The sequence below is a fragment of the Notamacropus eugenii genome, chromosome 5 (assembly GCF_028372415.1).
Source record: "Notamacropus eugenii isolate mMacEug1 chromosome 5, mMacEug1.pri_v2, whole genome shotgun sequence".
In the NCBI taxonomy this organism is placed as follows: Eukaryota; Metazoa; Chordata; class Mammalia; order Diprotodontia; family Macropodidae; genus Notamacropus; species Notamacropus eugenii.
Window position 1 is genome coordinate 39,260,097 of NC_092876.1, and position 24,746 is coordinate 39,284,842.

Below are 24,746 nucleotides of genomic sequence, written 5' to 3' on the forward strand. Positions count from 1 at the left end.
TCCACAGTCTTGAAATAGTGTTCATTCCACCATTTTGCAAAGACTTCGTCCCTGAACGTCAAGCCAGGGGAAAGCGTCACTAACCGAACTCTAGGCATTTCTTCCTTGTCTCCTCAGGAGGGGACCTGAGTCAGGTTCTGAGCTCTTAATTAATATTGTGATTAGCAATGAAAAGTCCAAAAGGAATGAGAGACAACAAGCTATAGTTGGTAGTGAGTCAGACATTAAACCAACAAGCATGTATCAAGAGGTTTGACGCTATGCCAAGTGCTGGGTAAGCAGAGAAAGGTACAAAGTAGTCCATGCTCTCAGGGAGCTCACATTCTAAAGGAGGGGGACAACAGAAAAACAACTTGGTAAGCATGAAATATATAGTAGGTAATCTCAAGAGAGTCAAGACCCAGCAGGACACATATTGGCTGAGTGACCCTAAACAAGTCATTTAGCCTTGAAATTCCCCAGAAAGCTTTTTAAATAAGGTTGTAAATTTCAGATGATTTGCTTCTCTGCATCAGTAAAGGATGTTGCTCTCTGAGGATACCCTGTAACTGGTCTGGTTTCAAAAGAGAAACAGGCATCTTACCTGTGGGTTCTCATTCATATGCCACTTAGAAGCTTAGTCAAGTCACTATGAATCCCATTCTGACCCCAAGAGATGAACTAGTCCCAGAAGCTGCTAAAGATAAAATAATTGATGATTACAAAGTGAGGATGTCTGTGTATAGATGCTGTGTTATGGACTAAAACAAAATTAATTGAGCAACACCAAATCATTCTAGAGGAAAAGCTTAGAATTATGGGGATATCTTCTCCAATATAGCATTGAGAAAGAACTGTGGTATTTGTTTCTTAAACAAAAATAATAATATAAAAATAAATACTGTGCTTGTGAAGCAGGAGAGAAACTAAAGACTTGGGGGGGGGGGCACTTGATTTATAGAAGGTATGTGTACCAGCATATAGAGCTAGAGAGTTCATTCTAAGAGTTTCGACTTCCTCTAAAGAGGGAAGAGAGAAAGAGGAAAGGAGAGGACAGGAAAAGAGGAGAGAAAGAGAGAGAGGAGAAGAAGAAGAAAGAGAAGCAGGAGAAGGAGGAAAAGAAGGAGGAGAAGGAGGAGGAGGAGAGGGAGAGAAGGAAAGAAAAGAGGAGGAACCAAAGAGTGAGGGAGAGCGCGAAAAGAGGAGAGCAAGAAGAGAGGAGAAATAAAGAGGAAAAAGAAAGAAGGAAGGAGGGGGGAGAGAGAAAAAGACAGAGAGAAGAGAGAAAAGAAGGAGAGAAGGAGAGGGGAAAGAGAGAGGAAAGAGGAGAAAGGAGGGAGGAAAATCATTTCAATATAGACTAAATGAAAGGTCTAGGCATCAAGTTATAGGATCATACTAGACCTGAAGCTGCTTAATTAACATGCTGCCTTGCCTAACAAGCTTTCTGAGTCTAGTGTACTAGTCATTTAGTAGAGTCCCTTCATTTTACAGAAGACAAAACTGAGGTCCAAAGTCATGCAAATCATAAAGGGTAGCAGGGATTCAAACTCGGATCCTTTCCGTCCAAATCTAGCACTCTTTGCAATGCACATGCTGACTCCGATTTCTTAAGAACATGATTTTAAGCTGCAAGGAAGGTCAGACATCTTCAAGGCCCAATGGAAAGAGCTCCAGATTTAGGGTCACAGGACCTGAGTTTAAATATAAGATCTGCTACATACTCCTCACATAACCTAGGACAATTTATTTAACGACCCTGAGCCTCAGTTTTCCCATTTTAAAATAAGGAAGATTGGAGTAACTGGTCTCTGAGCTTCATTTCTGCTTGAGATCTGTGGTCACCCAATCCTACAGGAAAGTACTTGGGTTCTTTCAAGGATGGACTCTGGCTGAGATAATACATTATGACAGGAAAGGCGCTGAGCCTGGAGAATGGCTTTATGTCATGGCTTCGAGGCAGGAGTGCTGAGTTTCAATCTTGTCTTAATAGGATTCCAATCCAGTGCTTGCTGGTTGATTAACTGATTGATCAGGTCACCATTTCTCCTTTGGTAGAAAGTTCTCTCCTTGAGAGCAAGGCCAGTTACCTTTGTATGTCTTTGGTTTCCCAATGCCTAGTTCAGAGCCTGGCACAAAATAGATAATTAACAACTGCTTGCTGACTGATTAACTTATTGACTAGAGTATAAACTTGAGGATAGAAGAACAGTTTTATTATTTTCTCTATTCCTGGCATACAGTAGGTATTTAATAAATGCTTGCTGATTAATTATAAAATGAAGGGGTTGGATTAATATTGGAAGCAACATCTTGCAGTCAAAATCTCTTCTTTTGAGTGTGTTTCTCTCCAGGCACCTGAGATCTGGGGGTTTTTTCTTTTTGTTTTCCAAACCAGTACACTAGACCCAGAAAGCATGTTAGGAAGGGAGGCAAAATAATTAAGCCAGTTTTGTTTCCTGATTTTTAATTCACAGTCTGACAATATCAGTGCAAACATCTGCTGGAGTAATTAATATCTGTTCCCAAGAGGAAGGCCTTATAGATGGTGGCATCTTTGGAGGCCCTGCTCTTATACATTTTTTGTGGTTTTAAGAAAGAAGTAAATAGAAAGTCCAAGAAATACTCCAATTAAAATGTTCCTCACTTCTCCTACCCCCGAGTTTCAATCCTGGATAATTGTGTTCCCAGGCCTTTGAGAGCCCACGGGGGTGTCAGGTACAACCACAGATCATTCCTGTCATCTAAATACCGTATGATTAGATTTTTAATAAACCGTTTCAGCAGCATTTCCTGGGCATGAATAGACCTTTGAATGGGTTTTCTCGGGTCTTTGAAAGGGAGCTGGGTAACATCATTGTGGGGGATGCACTTTCAGTCCCCTTAAAATATTTTGTCAAAAAGTGAGCAACCCTATGTACCAGTATGGCGCAATAGTGAAAGGGTGGGGAGTAGCTCAAGAGCATCACTTAAGAGATGGCTCAGGCTGCTGCTCTGTGGGTTTTGCTAATGGTTTCTGAAATTGCTTTTGAGTTTAGGGGGTTGGGGCGGACACCGAACACAGGCTCTAAGATAGAAATCTCCAAATGGGCAACATTCAGAAAACCTCTGTTGGTCCGGGCGTACCCAGCCCTTATGAGTTTCAAGGGCTTCGGCACATTTCCAGGGTAGATAGTTTAGGATCAGAGTTCTAGATGTGGACGTTCCAAGAGGCCTTGGTTTACACATGAGGCCCTGAGAGACTTAGGGATTTGTCCTTGGCTCTGGGCATTTTCTCTGACTGTCCCCCATACCCTCCTCTTCTTCAGCTACTGATCAACTGGGCTTCCTTCAAGTCCCAACTAAAATCACACCTTCTGCAGGAAGCACTCCCCTTCATTCCAGTTCCCTCTCTCTCTTTATTATTTCCCATGTGTCCTGTGTGTAGCTTGCTTTGTATACAGCTGTTTACATTCTGTCTCCAGCATTAGATTATAAGTTACTTTAGGTCTTCTGCCTCTTTTTATATCCCCAGTGCTTAGCACTGGCACACAGTAGCTTAATAAATATTGATTGTTTGATTGTCCCAAGGTCACACAGGCCTTAGGTTATGGAGAGGACATAAACTCAAGTCTTCTGACTCAAGCCAGTGTTCTTGGCATTGTACCTCACTGATTATCACCTGGGGATAACTGAGATACTTAGGCTCAGATTTCATTGCAACCCACAAGCTATGGTGTCGTTTGCTTGCTGGTTACTCCTGATCAGACAGACTGAGTATTTCAAGTCGGGGAGATAAATACCTATCATTTCTAAAACACTTCATATGGCCTCCAATTCATACTGACTGTGAGACCCTGGACAAGTCAATTAACCTCTCAATCCTTCAACCAGCTTTCTAGATTATAAAATTTCACTTGTTATCATCTTGTATTAATGGATGGAAACAGCTTCCCCTAGCAGCATATTTATCATGTGTTAACATTTTCTTATAGTGTTCTAGAGGCAGTCTCTGAAGCAGGGAGCTCTGGGTTCAAGTTCTGCCTCTGACACTTATTAGCAACATGACCATGAGGAAGACATTTAACCACTTATATCCCTTGGGCAACTACCTTGATGGGGTTCACAAGGCAAGTTATAAAAGGATTTTAATCTGTGTTGGTGAAGAGACTTCCCCCATTCCCTTTCCCCTTCGCTTCCTTCACCATGCTGATGAAACCTAGATTATCTGCACATTGATACCAACTTGGATTGATATTGATCTACACATTGATACCAATGGGTTGAAAAGAATGGGTTTATAAGGTCCTAACTTAGAACTAGAAGGAACCTCAGAGTCCATCTGGTCCAACCATTCATTTTACAGATGGGGATGTTGAGTCAAAGAAGGTTGAGTAGGATAAAACCAAGACTCAAACCCAGACCCTCAGGCTGTATGGAAATCCAGTCCCCTTTCTACTAGGTCATCCTTCCTTGTTTTCTCTAAAGCAAAAGTGAGGATGATAACTAATCCCAAGTATTATAGGGTCATAGATTTAGAGATTAGAGGGCTCTCAGAGTCTGGCCCTCTTATTTTTATAGATAAGATTAAGGAACTTGCCAAAGGAAATATAACTGGTAAGTCATGGGGGCACCTGGACATATCCATGAGAAACACTGAAACAAGTGGCTTGTGGGGCATTTAAACAGAAAAGAAGATGGAAAACCGTATTTTAAAAGACAATTTCCACCAGAAGTCATGTTTTCGTTTCTTTATGGCCGTATACTTTTAGAAGACTGGCAAGCTACGTGCTTAATGTTAGCATGGAGATTTCAAACCAAGGAGTTCATCAGAAAGGATTCGAGGATTCCAAGATTCAGAGTTGGAATTAGGGCTGATCTAGCATCACCCATCTTACAGATAAGGAAACCAAGCTCTAGAAAGAGATGGACCTGAAGGGTCCAAACTCAGAAATTTATTGTGAAATTCCCCTTTATTTTCTCAGGCCTTCCATGGGGCAAAGGTTAAGAAAATATCAGAGCTGGAATTAGAATGCACCACCTCTAACTTCCAAAGCAGCATGCTTCTGCCTGTACCCCATTTTCTTCTTCCTTTTCCCCAGAAGTGAGAGTTTCCCCCAATAGCCTATCTGGGACTCCTACGCTATCTGTGGTGAGGTTCCCATTTTCTTCCTTCAGGGCAAAAAGGTCTTATCCTTATTTGCACCTAATGGGTCATTTGGGGGCAGAGTTGTTGAGGTGGGAGAAAGAAGCATGCATTTTTCTTCTTCAGAGAGTGCCAAGTTCACAAACCCAACTGTTTCTCACCATCTCAAGCCCAAATACAGCACCCAGCAGGGGCTGTCTTACTCATATCTATCTGTTGAGAAAGGTTATGAATCTGACAGTTTGCCAGAAGCCTTTCTAGTGACTGGGGGGCAGGAGAGGGGAGGAAGGGGGCTTCCTGTGGTGGTGGGGGGTACACTGGGGCTCACACTCTCACAGCTACTTCAGCTGTATTAGGGAATCTGCTTGAGGTGAGTTGTTTATATTATTATTATTTCTAATGATTAAAAAAATAGTTCACACTTCAGAATTCAGAAGGTCACAGCCAACTCTGGTAACATGCAACCTTTAGGCCTATGATCTCCTGCTGCTTCTGCTGTGGCCAAGCCAATTTCAAATTAGTCACTGTATAGATGAAGCGATGGGTTTGCTCTTTGGTGATTATATTATTAACCGCTTCAGGTCCTGCCCCACTCACTGATGGGCTGGAGAAGAGGCAAATCAGTAAGGAGGGTTAGGGAAAGACTCTTGTACTATAGGCGCCTGGAGGAATGGTGGGTTTGTTAGGGGTGGGGGTGGGGGCGGTGTTCTCAAGACAGTCACTCAATGGATTGGAGTGCTCCGAGTGAATCTGACTTCAGGAAACCTCTGTCCTCTCAGTCTGAGGATGCGAGAAGAGGAGGAAGGAATGCATGGGTATCAAGGCAGAGAAACAATGACTGGGGTAAGTCTGGAGCGGCCAGGGCAAGCAGCAAGACACTTAAAACTTAACCAGGCTGGCTTTGGAATTTCTTTATTAAGTAGACTTCATCCCATGGTTGGTCTACACCAGCAAAGAGCAGCTACTCAGGAGATGGTAAGGAAAAGAGACTTCAAGTCAGAAAGTTCAATTTTGGCTCCTGGCTCTCACCTCTATTCTCTCCATTGAAAATGATGTAAATTTTTTTCCTGAGCCTCAGTTTCCTCATCTATAAAATGGGGTACCTAATGCTCTTAGGCCTCAAAAGGCCATGAAGAAGGCAATTGGTGAAACTTTGTGGTACAGCTGAATACAAGGAGAGTGTGCTAGGCTTGGAGTTGGGAAAGCTGGATTCTGAATCCCCCTTCTGACATCTAACTGTGCGACCCCAGGTGAATTATTTAATCTCTCAGCCTCAGTGTCCATATCTGTGAAATGGGGAAGAATAGGTACACTTCTGAGGTTCTTTCAGTCTCTGATCCTATTTCCCCTAAAAAGCTATAGAAATGTGAATTATTCTATTTTAGCCCTTGACATTTTTATCGTGCCTATATGGTATAAGCAGACCTCAAAGGATCATGGATTTAGAGCTGGAAAGGACCTTTAGAAACCATGGGGTCCAGTTGCCCTTATGACTTGTTCTGGATCCCACAGAGCAAGATTCAAACCCAAGACTTCTATCTGTACTGCCTGGCTGCTGCCCTTGGTTCCTTTTAGGTAACCCACCGTCCTGTGTGGTGTGTAATGGTTAGGGCTAGGAATGACTTGTCAGGAGCTTCAGATCCCATCTCCTGCCTTTGTGTGAGTTATGTGCCTGCTCCATCATTTGCTTCAATCTCCCTAGCTCTCTTCAAGGTTCAGCACAAATGTGACCTCCTATATGAGGCTTGTCCTGACTCCCCAGGTGATTGTGTTTTCTCATTCCCTTACAAACGGCTTTGTATTTTACATATGTGTTTATGTGCAAGAAGAGAAAAACAGAGATGGAGGCAGAGAGGAGAAGAGAGAATGAGAAAATAATAGATACAGGGGAAAAATGAGAGACAATAATACATAGAAGGGAAGAGAAAGAGAGAGAGCAAGAAAAATGGAAGGAAAGAGAAAGAATAATAGAAAAGAGAGAAAGAATGAAAAAGAAAAAGAATAGAGACAGAGAGAAAGAGAAAGAAAGAATAAGATAAAGGGGGAGAGAGTGACAGGCATACTTAAAAGAAGAAGAAAGGGAGGAATAGACAACGAGGGAGACAGAGAGAAAGGGAGAAAGGGAAAGAAAGAGTGAGGGAGAATAGGAGAAAGAGACACAGAGACAGACAGACAGATACACAAAGAGAATGAGAGTGACAGATAAAAAGAAAAAATGACAAAAATAGTAGATACAGAGAAAGGAGAATTAAGACTGAAAATGCAGAGAGAGAAAGAATAAAAGAGAGGCAGAGAAAGGAGAGAAAAAGAATAATGCAGACAGAAAAATGAGAGAAAGAATAAGAGGAACAGGGAGATATAGAAAGAGGGAGAAAGGGAGAGATAGAGAATGAGAGAGACAGAGAGATGGAGAAAGGGACAGAAAGGGATGGAAGGGGAGAAAGAGAGAGAGAGAGAGAGAGAGAGAGAGAGAGAGAGAGAGAGAGAGAGAGAGAGAGAGAGAGAGAGAGAGAAATCATATGGTTTCTTCCTAAAAGAGCAAAAACCTCATGAGGGTAGAAACTGTTTCCGTTTCAATCTGTATCTTCAGCATCGAGTACAGTGTCTAGAACATAGTAGATAATAAATAAATGCCCGATGAATGAATGAATCCTGCAATTGCAACTGCTCCTCAGAATATATGAGAGGCAATTCACGGTGCTAATCGCGCGGTCCCATTTAGCAGGTTGTAAGATTGGCTACAAGTAGAGTGCTAGCCTTCTCACAGAAGCATCATGGTAACTACAGATGGTGCCAACTTTTAGGAAAAGAAATATTAACAAGTCACAGAATTCTAAACCAGGAAGGCTTTCTAGTTCAAACCCCTCATTTTATGGATGAGGAGACTGGAACCCAGGGAAGGGAAATGATCTCACCAAAGTCACACACAGAATCATTCAAGCTAATTTTTAAAAAAGAGATATCATAAGGGAAAAGAGAGATTATTCACTTTGGGAGAACTGAAGATTTTTATAAAATGAAGAATAATTTAGAAGAAAATTCATTTACTGCATTGAGGGATATATCATATATATATATAAAAATTATGTAATAATAAAGATATTTTATATTATATATAATATAATTAGTGGAATATCAGTGTACCCCACTTTTCAGTACTCTGACGAAGATACAGGCAAGGAAACAAGGCCAAAGATGCAAGTGAAATGATTTGCCCTCAAGTTAGTGAGTATTAGAACCTAGAATCAAAACCTGGTACCTTCTGTCCAACATCCTTTCTAGCCTTTCTGGACTCCTTTCTCTTAGCAAAATTCATTGCTTTTCCCAGACTTCTAGAAACATCTCCACAGCACTGCTATTATAATCTACAAGAGTGGTAACCCAGCCACCCCAAAAAGAATGACTTTTCCAGTAGAATATAATGGGGGAATTGGATTGGATCATAGCAATGAGGAGAGAAGAAGAAGATAACTTTGGACCAACTTTTACTGAGGTGTTCCAGGTTCCCAAGGTCCCATTCAGCAAATGCCTCCTCTTATCAGGACAAAGCAGGCCCTCATGCTGTTTTCATAAATTTCTTTAGATGATCAGAAGAAAGCCCCAACCCATAATGACTCTCAAAATGTGAGAAGGGAATTGTTGAAGGTTGGCACAAAGGTTGGCCCCTTGTTTGCAAATCCTGTGTCTGCTGAGGTATTGAGCAGAACTACTTGTTTCTTCATTCATTTGTTTTTGCTTCTGCTGCCAAGAGAAATTACCTTTAGACTGGGAAAGTCAGAACAAAAATGGCCAGGAAGGAGTAGATACCCAAGATAAGTAAGGAGTGAGTGAGACAAACCCAGCTGCCCTCCATGAATGTCAATGACCTGATCCAGAGGAACTAGATTATCAGGAACTAGAATAACTGAAAGATAGGATAGCTAAGCCATCATGAATTTATATTTGAAAGTCTGTGGAGAATAGGACTGGAGAAAGAACATATCTCAATTTTCAAAAAAGAGAACAGAACAGAGTCAGTAAGCCATAGGTCAGGGATCTTCATTTCTATTCTGGGGAAATTCTAAAATCGGTTATTAAAGTATCATTATTATATATCAAATATTTAATTTATATAGTATACAAACATATATTAGACAACATGTAATATATAACATATAATAAATAATATATTTACTAGCATATTCTAGAATAGGATTTTAGTGTTATCAAATATACAATTTCTGTATTACATAAACATATATACATATAATATATGGCATATGATAAAGATATTAACATATACTAAATAATATAGTTATTATATTGTAATATTATTATATTGCATTATTATATATTAAATATATAATTTATATATCATACAAACACAATATACATTTTATAATATGTAGTTATAACATATAATAATAAATATATCAGATAATGTAATTGATCCTATCTCCTAGAATGGGTTATTAAAGTGTTATATATAAATATATAATTTACATGTTATATAAGCATGCAATGTGTAGTATGATAATAGATAATAATAAATATACTAAAATATATTAATATAGTTACTAGTACATTCTAAAATGGACTAGTGAACATCCAAAAAGGTCAGCAGAGAGTCAGCATGGATTTATCAAAAACAGCTCACACTATCCTTGTTTCATTTTTTGGCAAGGTCAGGCAAATCATTAAATCAGGGCAAAGCTATAGAATGTTTACAGACCAGTGGCACAGTGGATAAAGTGCTGAATCTGGAGTCAGGAAGACTGAGTTCAAAATCATCCTTAGTTACATACAAGTTGTGGGACTCTGGGCAAGTCACTTAACCTCTAGCTGCCTCAGTTTCCTCAACTGTAAAATAGGCATATTAATAGCACCTACCTCCCAGTGTTGTTGTAAGGATCCAATGAGATAATATCTTTAAAATACTTAGTATAGTACCTGGCACATAGTAGGTACTTAGTAAATATTTGTACCCTTCCCTCCCCCCACTTTAAAAATCTGTGCTTGGCTTCATACTCCTTAACACTTTTCTCAATGATTTGGATAAAGGCATAAAAGACATATTTATCAAATGTCACAAAGCTGGGAGACATAACTGACACACAGGACATTAGAGTCAGGATCGAAACAGACTGTGAAAGGCTAGGGCTTGGACTGAATCTAATAAGGTGGGATTTAAAAGGGATCAATGTAAAGTCTTACACTTGGGTCTAAGAAATCAACTTCACAAGAGCAATATGGGGGAAGCATGATTCAACACAAGTTTATCTGATGAGGCTATGGGATCTTTGGTGAACACAAGCTCAATATGAGTCCACACTGGGGCCTGACAGCCAACCAAAAATGCTAATGGGTTCTTAGATAATGTTAAGAGAGGTATAGCTCCCCAGAACAAGGAGCTGAGTGTGTTTTTGTGATCTGACCTTCTCAGACTATTTTTGGAGTATTGTATTCTTCTTGGGGCACCATTTTTTTAAGGAAGGAAATTGATAAGAGAGGTCCAGAAGGATGGTGACAATAATGGTGATGGGTCTCAAGGCGATGTCATATTAGGACTGGTTGAAGGAACCAGGAATATCACCAAGGACTAAGACACAGATTGTCATCTAGTAGACAATGCAGTCAGTTTATATACATCAAATGAATTACAAATAAGACCAGCTCCAAAGCAGCCCATTGAGAGCAAAGGAAGATTCAGAGGGCTCCTTCCACTCTAGTTGTGTGTTCTTGGGCAAGGGTCTATTCTCTTCTCTGAATTTTACTTTCTCCTTCTGTAAAATGGACTGATCTAAATCATCACTCAGGCTTTGATTGAGAAAGCAAATCAGCCTCCATGCTAGAAATCTCAGAGCTAGAAAGGACCTTTGAAGATATTTGGGCCCTAGTACCGAAAACCCTTGGACAAAGGGATTAATAACTTGGCTAAGGCCACAGAGATAGTAGATAGGAGAGATGGAAATTGAACATAAATCTTCTTCTTCCAAATCTTTCCATGGTCCCAGTCATGTTACCTCTCTTAGGATACCTTGACTGACAGGGAGTTCACTATTTGATAAAGGAGTCCACCATCTTCCCATCTTCACCACCATCTTCTCATCTCCACCACCATCTTCTCATCTCCGTTCCTGAGTCTCCTAGGATATGTGCAGTCTAATACAATTCTTCTCAGCTCTCAGATCCTTTCAAACTGGTCTACTAACTAAATTTAACTCTCCATCTCCTACTTCTGTGTATTTGCCCAAGCTGTCCCCCATTCCTGGAATGCCTTCCCTCTTCATCACTGCTGAGACCCTGGGGGTTAGGCTGGTCTAACAGAATCCATTTCTCTGGGATTCAGGAAATTCTGGATTGATTGATTCCTTCATTTGCTTCTGGATGCAAGAGCCTCTGTTTTGATCACCAATTTTCCAATTTATTCCTGATGGGTCAGGGCTCCAGATGGTGGCTGTTGATGAATGCCTAAGTAGGAGACAAATAGCAGATGTTGCCAGCGCCGGACTAGACACATTTTTAGGAGAAAATTCAGCCTGATTGGGATCTGCTGAAGGAGAATGGAGGAAAGTTTGGATATCGGGGTGTGCACGTGTCTGTATTCAGGTTACACAAAAGGTCAAGTGACCTCGTTTCTGATGGAGGCAGGCAGTGGACCACATCTGACATGGCTCTGTGATTTTCTTGTAACTTTTTCTCTTTTTTGGTTCCACTGTCTACTGTTTAATTTAAATCAGCAAAGTATAAGTTACATTCGAGGGGGGAACATGAGAGGTGGCTGAGATAGATGCTTGCCATCAACCCCAAACTCGTCTTCTGTTTTGACATTTTAACTCTCTGGCATTCTGTAGAGTGATTAGACATTACTATAAGCACTCCCAATCCACCACCCCCCTCCACCCCTGCCCTTTTAAAGCACAGGAAATAGTGAAAGAGGAAAAGAGAGAGAGAGGTAGGGAAGGAAGAGTAGAAAAAGAGAAGAGAAGAGGGAAATAGATACAGAAACAGCAGAGGGGACCAGAGGAAAAGGAAAGAGGGAGAGAGCGATGAAGAGAGAGAAACAGGAATATATGAGAGAAAGAGAAAAGTCAAGGAGAAGTGAGGAGACAGAGGGATGGGGAGAAAAATGAGAAAAGAAGAGAGAGGAGAGGAGAAGAGAGAGAAAGAATGAGAATGGCAGAAAAATGGGGAAAGGAGAAAAAGAGATGAGAGACGAGCAGAGGAAAGGAGAGGTTTGGGGAAAGCATAGAAGAAGAGGAAGGAAGGAGCAGGTTAGAGATAGGAGGGAAAGATCGAAACAAGAACAAAGCAGATGAGAATAAGTCAGATAGAGGCAAAGTACGAAAAAAGGGAGAAAGACAGGAGACAGGAGTAGAAAACAAAAAGAGGTGGAGGAACAGAGAGAGAGGAAACCATAAGAAAGGAGGAGGGAAAATGATCAGACAGTGAAAGATACAGAGGAAAAACAACTAAAGGAAAATCTTTCCACCAGGGTAATTGAGTGACTCTTTAAAAATGTGATCTTATACCCAGGGCTGGTACATGATAGGTCTACACCTTTGAGCAAGGAAATAATTGCTATTTTCCCCATCTCCACCCCTCACTGGAACCACAGTGGAGATAGATTTTTATCAAGAGACTTAAATTTCTCTTCCTTGTTTTTCCATCCATGTTGTTCTGTCATGTGCATCCCCTTGAACTTCTCTGGCAGCATTTCCATCCTGACTGGTTGGCTGCTCCAGAGCTGTTGATGGTCACTGCCCACTTTACCCTACCCTGCCCCACCTCAGCTGCTACTCACTCTTATGTCAGAGGAGTTAGATGGTGAAATAGGATGCTGATATGACTCGATTCCTTTAATTTACTAAACAGACACAGCCCAACAAGAAAACAGGATCTGGGGCCCAGGCTGGCTATGGCAAGCTCCCACACTCTGTCACCAACTCAATAAAAATGCTGGAATGGGAAGCTCAGAACAGAGGAAGGAGGTAGTTGGTAATCCCTGAACCCTCATCCCACCCCAGGCTTGGACATTCTCCTGGGCTTATCAGCTTCAGCTACACCTCACATGAATCTGAAGGAAATCTAAAGTTAGCCCTCCAGCCTGTACTCCCCACCAGAGATGCCATCAGAGCAGGTTCACATCTGACCTTGCCCCCTTTCCAGGCAAAAGCCCTGGCCATAGTAAGGCTCTACATCTTTCTGAAAATACTTTTGGCTGAAGGTGGAGAGGGGAGAGAAGACTTGGAGAGTTGGGCTAACCTTTATGAGCCCTCTTTGAAGGACATTGGGCAGGCTAGAGAGGAAAGGGGAAGACCTTTATTAATCAGTTCCCATTCCCCTCAGTTCCCATTTCCTTCCCCTCCATACATACAAACTCTATCCTATTGTCATGTTTGGGATGAGTATATAACTCTCCTCCTCCTGCGTCTCTCTCAAGGGGCTAATAGCATTTGGTTTTGTCTTTTTTTCTTTGATTTTCTTTTGTTCTGGGACTATAATTTCATCCATGTAGGAAGTTTCCAGTGTGGAAAAGTCCTTCCACAGATATAGATTGGTAACTCTTCTTAAGCTTACAGTCATCAAGGATTGCCCAGTGGCACATAGAGTTTAAGACTAGAAGGACTAGCTGGCCTCTGGGATTACATCTTGGGTCCTAAAGTCCTAGGCTGCAAAGGCTTCCAGTCTGGCTGAGTGTACCAAAGCTCATCCTGGGATTGGCCATTGGGTGATGCCTCTTTCGACCACAACTCCTCTAAGTGACCATCAAGAGGTCATGCATACCCTACATGGGTGGGAAAGGAGAGAGTGCCCACCCCAAACAGTATAGACTTTCGATGGATGGAAAGCAGTTTCAGTTAGAGCTCTCTCAAAACAGCTTTCTTCTCTCTCCCTCACTTACCAATAACTATTGGGGAACAGCAGGCAGACCTTGTATGTCAGGGAACTGGCTTCAGTCAAGGGAGTTGTTTTTGTAAAAGTCCCTTTGTGACCCCCCATCCCCCCTCTCTCTTGCTCATTCTCTCTCTTTCTCTCTCCTTCTCTCTCTCTGTCTCTGTCTCTGTCTCTGTGTGTCTCTCTGTCTCTCTCTCTGTGTCTCTCTCTCTGTGTCTCTGTGTCTCTCTCTGTGTCTCTGTGTCTCTGTCTCTCTGTCTCTGTCTCTCTGTCTCTGTCTCTGTCTGTCTCTGTCTCTCTCTGTCTCTCTGTCTCTCTCTCTCTCTCTCTCTCTCTCTCTCTCTCTCTCTCTCTCTCTCTCTCTCTCTCTCTCTCTCTCTCTCTCTCTCTCTCCCTCTCCCTCTCTCGCCTTCACCCACCCTCTCCTCCCCCCACCAAGCAGGTGAGGATCTAACCTCAGTGGCCAGCCTTACCATGCCCCCCTCATCCACTTGGCACTACGATGACCCCTTTCTACTCCTCCACGTTTCTCATTAGCTCTTGACCAGATCACCAGGAAGCCCCCTTAATGAAGGCAGGAGGCTAGATTTATGAGTTCACCCAGGCTCCGTGTCCGCACATGGACTGAGGTGTTTCTCTAGATGCCTTCTTTCCCCCCACCTCATTCTGTTACAAGAATGGACTTTCTGTTTCAGCTACTTGTGAAAGTCATAAATTGTAGGGTTTTTTTATGGAGGGGGGAGGAGGGAAAGAAACACAAAACTTCATGCCTCCAGCTTATTGCTCTAAATCAGCTCGTGGGTCATTAAGAAGAAGGGGGTCGAGGATGGAAGGGAGGGCAAAGGGAGGGAAATCTCCCTCTGGCTCCTGCCAAATAAAATTCATATGTTGGCCAAGTTGTCAGAGACCGATCCTTGCAAAGTTTGGGATGAGAAGGTTTATGGCACTCTCAGCTTCTGGGGAATGGTGTTAGAGCAAAAGGACTCTGCGCTGGCCCATGATGGCCAATTCCTGGCTGGTCTGTTTCCCCGAGCGAGCGCACTAGGAATCCATTAGGCTAACTGACGACAGATCCCTCAGCATTCCAGCCTGTACAGCACACCTCTGATGAGGCCAAACGCTGGACTGGGCCCATGAATATGTGAAAGAAACAGCCCAGTGCAGCGGCCACAAATGAGAAGAGCAGGAAACCTCAAATGATGTGCAAAAAAATCGTAAAGGTTAAGATAATTTTTCCATCACTTGAGCTTCATAACTCAGCATTTCTGATGTTGGTGAATTATGAGGCTGGGGGAACTGGGGGAGGGAAGGAAGAAAAGGGAGGGGGGACAGGGTGGGGAAGGGGTGGTTGTCTGTCCAAGATCAGTGAGGCCTTTGGGATCCAAACTGGCACACGGTTCAGCCAAACAGAGGAGAGAGAGGAAACATGAGCCCCCGAACAGGCCAGCAATTTCCTCTGACTGCCATTGGAAGCCAGCCCTTGGAACCCAGAGTCTTCCTCTCAGGGCAGTTCACTGAGTGCTGGTCACCAAGGAAAACGGAGCTGGGCTGTCCATTCTACAGCCCTCCAGGACTCAGCTTTGAGCTCAGGGCAGGAGGGGACTGGTTGTACTCAAGCTAATTCAAGCCTCAGTTCTTGCAAACACATTTACCCACTGCAAAGAAGGGATGAGGCAAAAATCCTCCAAAGGGAAGGAGCTGACAGTGGGAATACAGCATTAAGTAGTCTGAATTTAGTGTCAGAAGCCCTGCATTTGATTTCTGGGCTGGTGATTACTATCTGCATGACTTTGGGCAAAGCACTTGAGATCTCAGGGTCTCAGCTTCTTTATTTGTAAAATGAAGATGGACTCTGAGGTCTCAAGCCTTTGACCTAACTCCCCAGGTAGTACAGTATCCTTACTAGTTGTGTGATCCTGGGCAAACCACTAACCACTATGTGCCTCAGTTTCCCCATCTATAAAAAGAGCAGGTTGAACTAGCTGCCATCTAAGGTACTTTCAGTTCTGAATTGGGGTCCAGTATTAAACAGAGATGGATGTTTAGTGTAAGTGGCTTTAGGCGCTGTGGGGTGTGATCCTCAAAATTCAATATGTGGAAACCAAACCAGGACATGTAGATTTGGTTCGCTTATCCTTTCTTCCTTCCAGGGTTCAATTCAATTCATTAAACATTTATTAAGCACCTACTATGTGCCAGGCGAGGGAAACTAGGTGGAGCAGTGGATAGAGCTCTGAGCCTTGAGTCAGGAAGATTCATTTTCCTGAGTTCAAATTTAACCTCAGACATTAGCTGTGTGTCTCTGCACAAATCACTTCACCCTGTATGCCTCAGGTTCCCCATCTGTAAAAATGAGCTGGAGAAGGAAAAGGAAAACCACTCCAGGGTTTTTGCCAAGAAAACCCCTATTGGGGTCAGAAAGAGTCAGACATGATTGAAATAACTGAACAAAAATGTGTCAGGCTCTGTGCTAAGTACAGTTTGATTTACAAGGCAAATGTATGGTCACCTCTGGCATCTATAACCTTTAGATGTGGTGCAGTCTGGGTGCCCTGAACAGCATATACAGAAGACCACTTGATACAGTGAATTTGGAGTCAGAAGAGTGCAAAACTCTTCTGACAATCTCAGGCAAGTTACTTATCTCTGGATCTCATTTTCCTCATTTGTAAAATGAGGGCATTGGGCTTGCTACCACCTGAGCTCCCTTCCTTCTAGCTCCAAGTCCATAATCCTGTGAATCTGACACAGTAGCAAGAGATACATTTATTCAGCTGATCAGGAAGGGCTTCACCCTCCACAGGGCTCCCCATGTAGTTTTTGCCTTTGGATTATAGTTTTTTCCCTCCCTTCCACTGACCACAAGTAGGTGATAGCATCTGAGCACCAGAAGAGCCAGGGTCAGTCACGGGTCTGGCATGCCTCAGTCTCCTCAGCCTTGACCTTGCTGTGCCCTTCAAGAGTCTGGGATGAAAGAACTAGGGGGACCAGTTTGTGATCAGTAGGAAATTGCCTACACATTTGCTCAAAGTCCTGATGCAATTTTTGCATGGTCCAAATCATTTTTGTGGATTTCTCTTCTTCCGACCATTCAAGAATTCCATTTGATAAATATTTGCTAGGCACTTACTCTACTCAGATACTCCACTTTTCACTTGGCACACGTTGTGCCTAAGCCTGGAATGCTCTCCCTCCTTGAGTCTACCTCAAAGAATCCCGAACTTCTTTCCAAAAGACCTCCTCCTACTCAAGCCCTTTCCTGACCTCTCCAGTTCCTAGTGCCGTCTCCTAAACTGGACTAGCAGTCCGGAAGTACTGGGTTCAAATTCTATCTCCATTATCAGTATCTCTAGTCAAATTACCTCACTCCTTCCAACCTCGGTTTCATCATCAGTAATATCAGAGCCATCATAGTACCTCCATCACAAGATCATTGTAAGAATTAAATAAGATCATTCCAGACTTTGGTCATTGTGGTAGTTCTTTGTATATATCAAGCAATCAACAGGTATTTATTAAGTGCCTACAATGTACCAAGCACTTTTCTAGGTGCTGGACAAAGATAAAAATGAAGTAACCCCTACCTTCAAAAAGCTTACATTATAGTGGAGGAAACTACATGTACGCATGTAAATACATAATAACCTGATGGGGAGAAACTCACAATTGGCTGGGGGATGAGGGAGGGATTAAGACAGGTCTTGTGTAAGAGGTGATATTTGATTTTCTTCTCATTTATTTATGGACATACACAATAATAGCTAATGTTTATATAGTACACTAAGTAGTTTACATTCTACTTGGGGAGAGGGAAGGCATAGACACTGTGTGCTCCAGCACAAAAGACAAAAATAGAGAGAAGGAACAGTCTCTACTTCTGAATATTTAGGATACACAGCATGAGAGGTGTGAGACCAGAGACCAGACTGGAGAGAGGAGGACAGACTGAACAGTTCATTATATGCATTGATTACTCAAGAGGATGGTGATGCCAGTGTAGACTTTGGAAAGGACCGATAGGGCTGGAAGAAGGGAAGCCTCATCATGGTCCCCATTTCTAAATCAGTGAGAAGTGAAGGAGTCTTGTGAAATCCCAAATTCCGTATTGTAGAATTAACCTCTGTAGAATGCCAGTGGCAATGGGGGAATCTTGAAGTAGGAAGAACCCTAGCGAGGCCAGTCATGGTCCTTGGCCCAGAAGTAGGGGAGGGGAATCACAAAATCCTTGTGGCAGAATGGAGAGAACCAGGATGACTTTGAGAACCTCCTCCAGCCAGAGAACCTGTTTCAAGTCCCACCTGAGTGATCCTTTGACCTAGAGTAAATCATTTAAGCAAGTTAACTTGTGCCTCAGTTTCCTCATAAAGAAGTTGAAGATAATATTTGTATTGACAACCCCATAGAACTGAGTTATAGAAATGTGAATTGGGATTAATTAGATCAAATGAGACCACATGTATAAAGCACTTTGTAACTTCTAAAGCATTACGTAAATGTCTGTTTTTGTTAGTTTCATCATCACTATTTTCTCATTTTTTCATCTTCCTCTGTGGGGTCTAAATACAAATGGGCTGAAGACAAGTATCTGTCCTGCTATGATTTTTAACTGATCTGTGGACTATTGAGCCAATGGATGACATGATTGTGTTTGAATGACAGTATCAGGATATAAGCAATTCTTCGTCTTTGAGATAACTCCTGGAACCTAGAGAAGGATGGGGGTGATGGGTATCAGACCCTGTTTCCATGCAATTTCATTTCTTCTACTAACTCTCTCTATTTGGGGACTGCCCCGTTGCATGTAGTTTGGTGATTACGAGTATTCATTGTGACAACAATTATTTAAAACATCATCCTTACCTTCTTCTGCCTCTCTGTTATGACCAGGGGACTGAAGGTCACGGTTGTCTGCTTTGGTTCTCTGGTTCAAGTAGTCTTATCTGTGAAAATCTCATGGATATTTTAACATGTCTTTGGAGTGAAGGGATTTGTTATCAATTACTTTAGAAAGGGTAGCAAAAGATGGTTGTATACTTCTGGCCACTGATTGCATCTTTATAGATCTCTAATAGATACTAAATGTTATCCCCACAGGAATGTATTGCAATTTCTACCATTTCCTAGAATAATATTTATCAGTCAACAAGTGGGTCCTTGATGATAACTTTTTCTGTAATTTCTAGTAATTCTGAATCTGACATAAAACTCTCCATGTCTATAAAGCACAAACAAATAATAAGAATAACAATAGGACAGAGACTAGATATAGTTTAGTCTCTGTCCTATTCTTATTCTCATTATTTTATTTATTTATATTTTATAAAATATAATATATACAATATAAATATATTATTAAATATATATAAATGAAATATATCTTTTATTAAATATTACTTATATTAAATATATAATATATATCTATATAATAAATAAATTATTTATATTAAATATTATTGTTATATTAAAATTAAATATATAAAAAATTTAAAAATATATAAAATATATTATTATTATTCATTAGCATAGGGGATTCCTTATATAGAAATGCCTTTTACCAATACAAGTTATTATCTTGTTGTGCAACATAAAGACTTAGCCACTTGCCCAGAACTGTACCTGGTGTAAGGAAGACCTGAACTTAAATCCTGCCCCAGGCACATACTGGCCACATGACCCTAGGCAAGTCATTTCACTTTTGTGTGTCTCAGTTTTCTCTTCTGGAAGATGGGAGTAATCTTAGCAACTACCTCCCAGGGTTGTGTTGAGGATGATAAAGTATTTATAAAGTTGATTGCAAACCTTCAAGTTCTATATAAATTCTAGCTATCATCATCATCATCATCATGTGACTTGTCCAGTCACATAGCTAGCATGTATCAGAAGTGTGACTTGAATGTAGTTGACCTGACTCTAAGGTCAACTATGCCATATGGCCTCTCTCATTATTACTTTTGTTATATTAAATTGTAAAATATAAGGGGCAGTTAGGTGGTTCAGTGGATAGAGCACTGGACTTGGAATCAGGAAGATTCATCTTCCTGAGTTCAAATCCAACCTCAGACACTAACTGTGTGACCCTAGGCAAGTCACTTCATCCTGTTTGCCTCAATTCCTTCATCTGTAAAAAGAGTTGGAGATGGAAATGACAAACCACTCCAGTATCTCTGCCAAGAAAACCCCAAATGGAACCACAAAGAGTAGGCATGGCTGACACTACACACTAACAATACAATATAAGGTTATGTGATCACTATAAAATTATATTGTAATACATCACATGTCTATATTGCTTTCAGATCTCAAAACTTTTTGTACACAGTATCTCATCTGATCCTCCAGACAACCTTGTGAATTTGACACCATTCTTATCCCCATTTTTCTCCTTTTGGACCAAGTTTAAGATTTCATTGATGTAGTAAACTCCCAGGGAGGAAATTCATTTTACAAGTGCAGATTTGCACCTACTCTACCACCTTAGTCTCAGAGAATTTCCTCTCTATGCATTGAAAATGATTTGGCTGGGTTTGGACAGCACCTGTGTTACGAACAAGTATTGAGCCTGGGGTTTCCTGGCACCAAGGTCAGCTCTTTACACATTACACCATTTTATACCCCCATTCTACAGTTGGGAGAACTAAGACTTAGAGAGATTAAGTGACTTCCTCAAGGTCATACCACTAAGAAGTGTCTGAATGAGAATTTGAACACGAGTTTTCTTGATTCAAGTCCAGAGCTCTATCCACTCTATGATAGGATAGAATCAGTGAAGAGGGTGGCAGAGAGGAGAGGAGAGGAGAGGAGAGGACAGGACAGGACAGGACAGGACAGGACAGGACAGGAAAGGAGAGGACAGGAGACGAGAGGAGAGGAGATGGGAGGGGAGGGGAGGGGAGGAGTGGGGAGGAGAGCAAAAGGGAGGGGAGGGGAGGGGAGAAGAGGACCATGAGGAGGAGTGGAGATAGGAAAGGAGAAGAGAGGGAAGAAAAGAAAAGGAGGAGGAGAGGAAGAGGGGAAGAGGGGAAGAGGGACGAGTACTCTTTTTTTTTTGGAGGGGGCTAGATGGACTAAATTGGACTAGATGTCCTCTGAGGTCCTTCTCAACTCAAGAAATCTAGGCATTGGGATCCCTGTGATTGCAGAATGCTGGATTCAGAGCCAGAGAACCTAGGTTCAAATTCTGACCATACTACTTCCTACCTGTGAGACCTTTGGCAAATGACTTCCCTAATCTGAACCTCAGTTTTCTCACCTGTCAAATGGGCATAATAATAGCACTCACCTCCTAGGATTGCTGTAAGGACCAAATGAGACAGTTACTTAAAGTGAATTGCAAACTTTAAAGCACAATTATTATCATTATTTATTATTATCTGTCTAACCTTGGACAAGTCACTGACTCTCTGGAGCTCAAGTTGATTGAAATAATCCTTAAGGTCCCTACAAGATCTATGATCCTATGATCCCTTGTGCATTTTGGAAGGATGTCACAGAGTGAGAGCGCTGGAGAGCCTCTGCTTTCTTGGAGGGAGTAAAAGAAAATAACCAGACCTGGACCACAGAAGGAAGCTTAAGCTGCCATGTCACTGCAATCTGGATTTGAAGCATGCTGTCTGCTTGACCATCTTTCCAGTAGCCAGTTCTCCTACAGGAGACAAAGAAGGGCCTAAGGCCTGGCCAAGAGTCCCTCAGGAAAGTCACGAGTGATGCTGAGAATTCATAAGTTGCAGTTTTCAGATTTTTTCCTTCCAGCTCACGCTGGTCGGAAACCCTTGGGGGCCTGCTGTGACTCTTGGGGTTAAGCTCCCCTTTCATCCTGGCCTCCCCCTGGCAAAGGAACACTGCCTGTGTGTGAGCGCATCAGTTCAAGGTGAAACCAACCACAGGTCTTTGTTGATATTTTCGGCTGATTTCCTGCACAGCCTCGGCACTGAGTGTAGGAGGGAGGGTGGGTCCTATAAAGAGGTGTCAGCCACAGAGTACATGGGCCGAAGGGACACCTCAGCTGCACAGCTGGTAAATTCAGGACTTGCCTCACTGGAAGGAAGTGCCTTCTGACCGCCCGCCCCCCCCATCACTCCCCCAGCTGTGTGAACTCTTGCTCATCACACCCAAGCACAGCCATCACATTCTCATCTAGTCTAGGCTCCCCCATCACCTCGTGTTGTGACAATGAACTGAAGGATCATAAATCTCAAGCTGGAGAGGACTTTAGACTTCATGGAGCCCAACCCCATTCTCCATGAAGCACAGAGGTTAAGTGACTTACCCAGAGCCACAGCTAACAAGTATTTGAATTGGGATTGGAAATCAGGTCCTCCTGACTCCATGTCAAGTACTCTACCCACTGAAACATGCAGCTTCTCAGAAGAATCCCCCTAACCAAACTTCCACAGCTTCTGAATTCCTACCATTTGTTCCTTTGGATACTAAGCCTTATCCTCTCTCCAGATTCCACTTTTAAAATGCAAGTGTTCCTAAAAAGAGGTGGGGCTGGAGAAAATGGGGGAAATTTCCCTTGAGAGCAGGGAAATTTTGTTATCTTTATTTCCTCCACACTGAACCCAGTACCAAAAACAGATTAAATGCTTAATACATTCTTGTTGGTTGCTGGATGGATTTTCTAAGTCCCCAATATCACCATATGGATACATGTATCAGTATTTCTACAAGGGACTTGGAGACTCATGAGGGGATCTGCCATCTGGGGATAAAGGGGAATGGGCATTGAAGTCATTCACTTGGTTTCAATAAATCAACTTCATATAATTCGGGAGAGGAAAAGCATTACTAGACAGCAGTTCCTCTGAAAAGGTTCTGAGGGTTTCAATGGATCACAAACTCAATATCAATCCAATATCTGACATGATGGTAAAGAAATTTATTCCCAACTTAAGCTATTGTAGGAGTTGCAGGGTTCAGGATTAGGGAGGTTATTACAGTCTCACTCTCCATAACTCCATTCAGTCAGTGTTTGCCTCCTTTATTCAGTTCTGGGTCCTTCAAGGAAGGATGTGGATCAGATTGAAGATCTCAGGAGGGAGTGATCATGAAGGTGAAAGGTCTTGGGATCACGTCAGGTAAAGACCACTTGAAAAACTGGAGGATGTTAAACTGGAGAAGGGGAGACTGAGGGCCACGTCATCCAAGACTGTCGAACATCTGATGAGCTGTCCATAGGAAAGAGATAAGATTTATTTTTCTCTTGGCCACAGAGAGAGACCAAGTAGAGGTGGTGGGTGGGAGTTGCAAGGAGATGAAGTTAGACTTAATATAAGGAACAGCATCCTAAGAACTGGCACTATCTGAAAGTGGAAAGGGCTGACAGGAGCCAATAGGATCTTTCTCATTTGAGATCTTCCATTGGGGTGACCACTCATTGGATAGGAGGACCTGAGTTCCAATCCTGCCTCAAACACTTCCTGGCTGGGCAGTGCTGGAAACAGCTTCTGTTTGCTCATCTCCAAAATTAAGTAATAGTAGCACCTACTTTCCAGGGCTGTTGGAAGGATCAAATGAATTCTGTCTTCAAACTTTAAAGTATTGTAGAAACAAGAACTATTTCTGTACCCTCTGAGGTCCTTTCAGACTCTTGAGATTCTGGGATTTGGGGAAAAGAGGAAAGGAAGCAGAAAGGTGAGATGAAGAGCACTGAAGACAAAGATTTTAAGTGTGAAGATTTTTCCATCCACGGGTCACTGCTGAACCAGATTTCCCCCAAGCTCTTCATTTCTCTGGTTTTGGCATCAGGGTGTCTGACTTGTTTGGAAGAAGCCTCCTCCATCCCTCTTTCCCCACCCCCACCCTGGCCTACAATTGGCTTCACAGTTATATTGAACACATGCCCCCTCCATCCTGTTCAAATTGAGGTTTCTGTGGTTCCCAGATGTTTCTGCTTTAAGGAAGTGTGTCCTGATCAAAAGAGGGCGAGCCCTAACTCCCTGTAAGCACAGGACATGTAGATCAGAAATACTCTTTCTGGGCCGATTGAAATAGTGGTCGAGATCTTTCCCAGTCTGATAGATGCTTGCCTCATCTCCATCCTGCAGAAGGATTGAATCCAGGTGGGATTGCAACTGGAACCTGAAATGGATATGGCTGCCAATTCTAAATATGGGAACATATCTGTCATGTAGCAAGGCATTAGAGTAACAAAATGGTGTGGTAGATAGAACACTGGACTTGGAGTCCAGAAGACTCAGGGTTCAAACCTCACCTCCAACACACTTACAAGCTGTGCTATCATGAAAAGGTCACTCAGCCTCTCTGATCTCTAGCTTTTTCACTTATACAATGGAGATAGTGATTTGGGGCAGCAACCGCAGGCAAAAGCAAGACGGGAGTAAATTTCAGCTCAATGGAAGGATTTTCTGTTAGCACTGTCCAACAGCATCATAGACTATCTTCTAGGGTTGTGAGTCCCTTGTCCCTAGAAGCAAGTCACAGATTTAGAGCAAGGAAGGACTTTGCAAGTCAATTCCAATCCTTGGCGTTCAAGCAGAATCTAAATGACCTCTTGGTAAAGTTACCTTAGAAGTGATTCCAGCTTGTGAAGTGGATGGGTTGGATTAGAAGGTGGGTCCTTTACAACTCTGAGAATTAGGATTCCACATCCACAATTATACATCCAGATAGATGGATTAAATGGCCATGGGTGGAGTTATTTCTCTAAAAGGTCATTTAGTTTACGTCTCTGCTCCTAAATCAGTGGCTCTCAAATGTAACATGTTGGGTTTAATGGTCTTTGGGAAGTCACAGCTATCTTTTA

General features: G+C 42.2%; 1 protein-coding gene across 6 annotated transcripts in view; it reads left to right on the forward strand.

Annotated features, from left to right (window-relative positions):
* PRDM16 (PR/SET domain 16) overlaps positions 1-24,746 on the forward strand; it is a 635,076-nt gene that overhangs the window by 514,165 nt on the left and 96,165 nt on the right. The window contains exon 1 of one of the 6 annotated variants that reach the window (XM_072608630.1): positions 5,809-5,947. The exons of the other annotated variants lie outside the window; for them this stretch is intronic. Coding sequence (XP_072464731.1) covers positions 5,891-5,947 — 57 coding nt within the window. The 5' untranslated portion in view covers positions 5,809-5,890. Of the gene's footprint in view, positions 1-5,808; positions 5,948-24,746 lie in introns of those variants that run through there. 6 annotated transcript variants of the gene reach the window in all.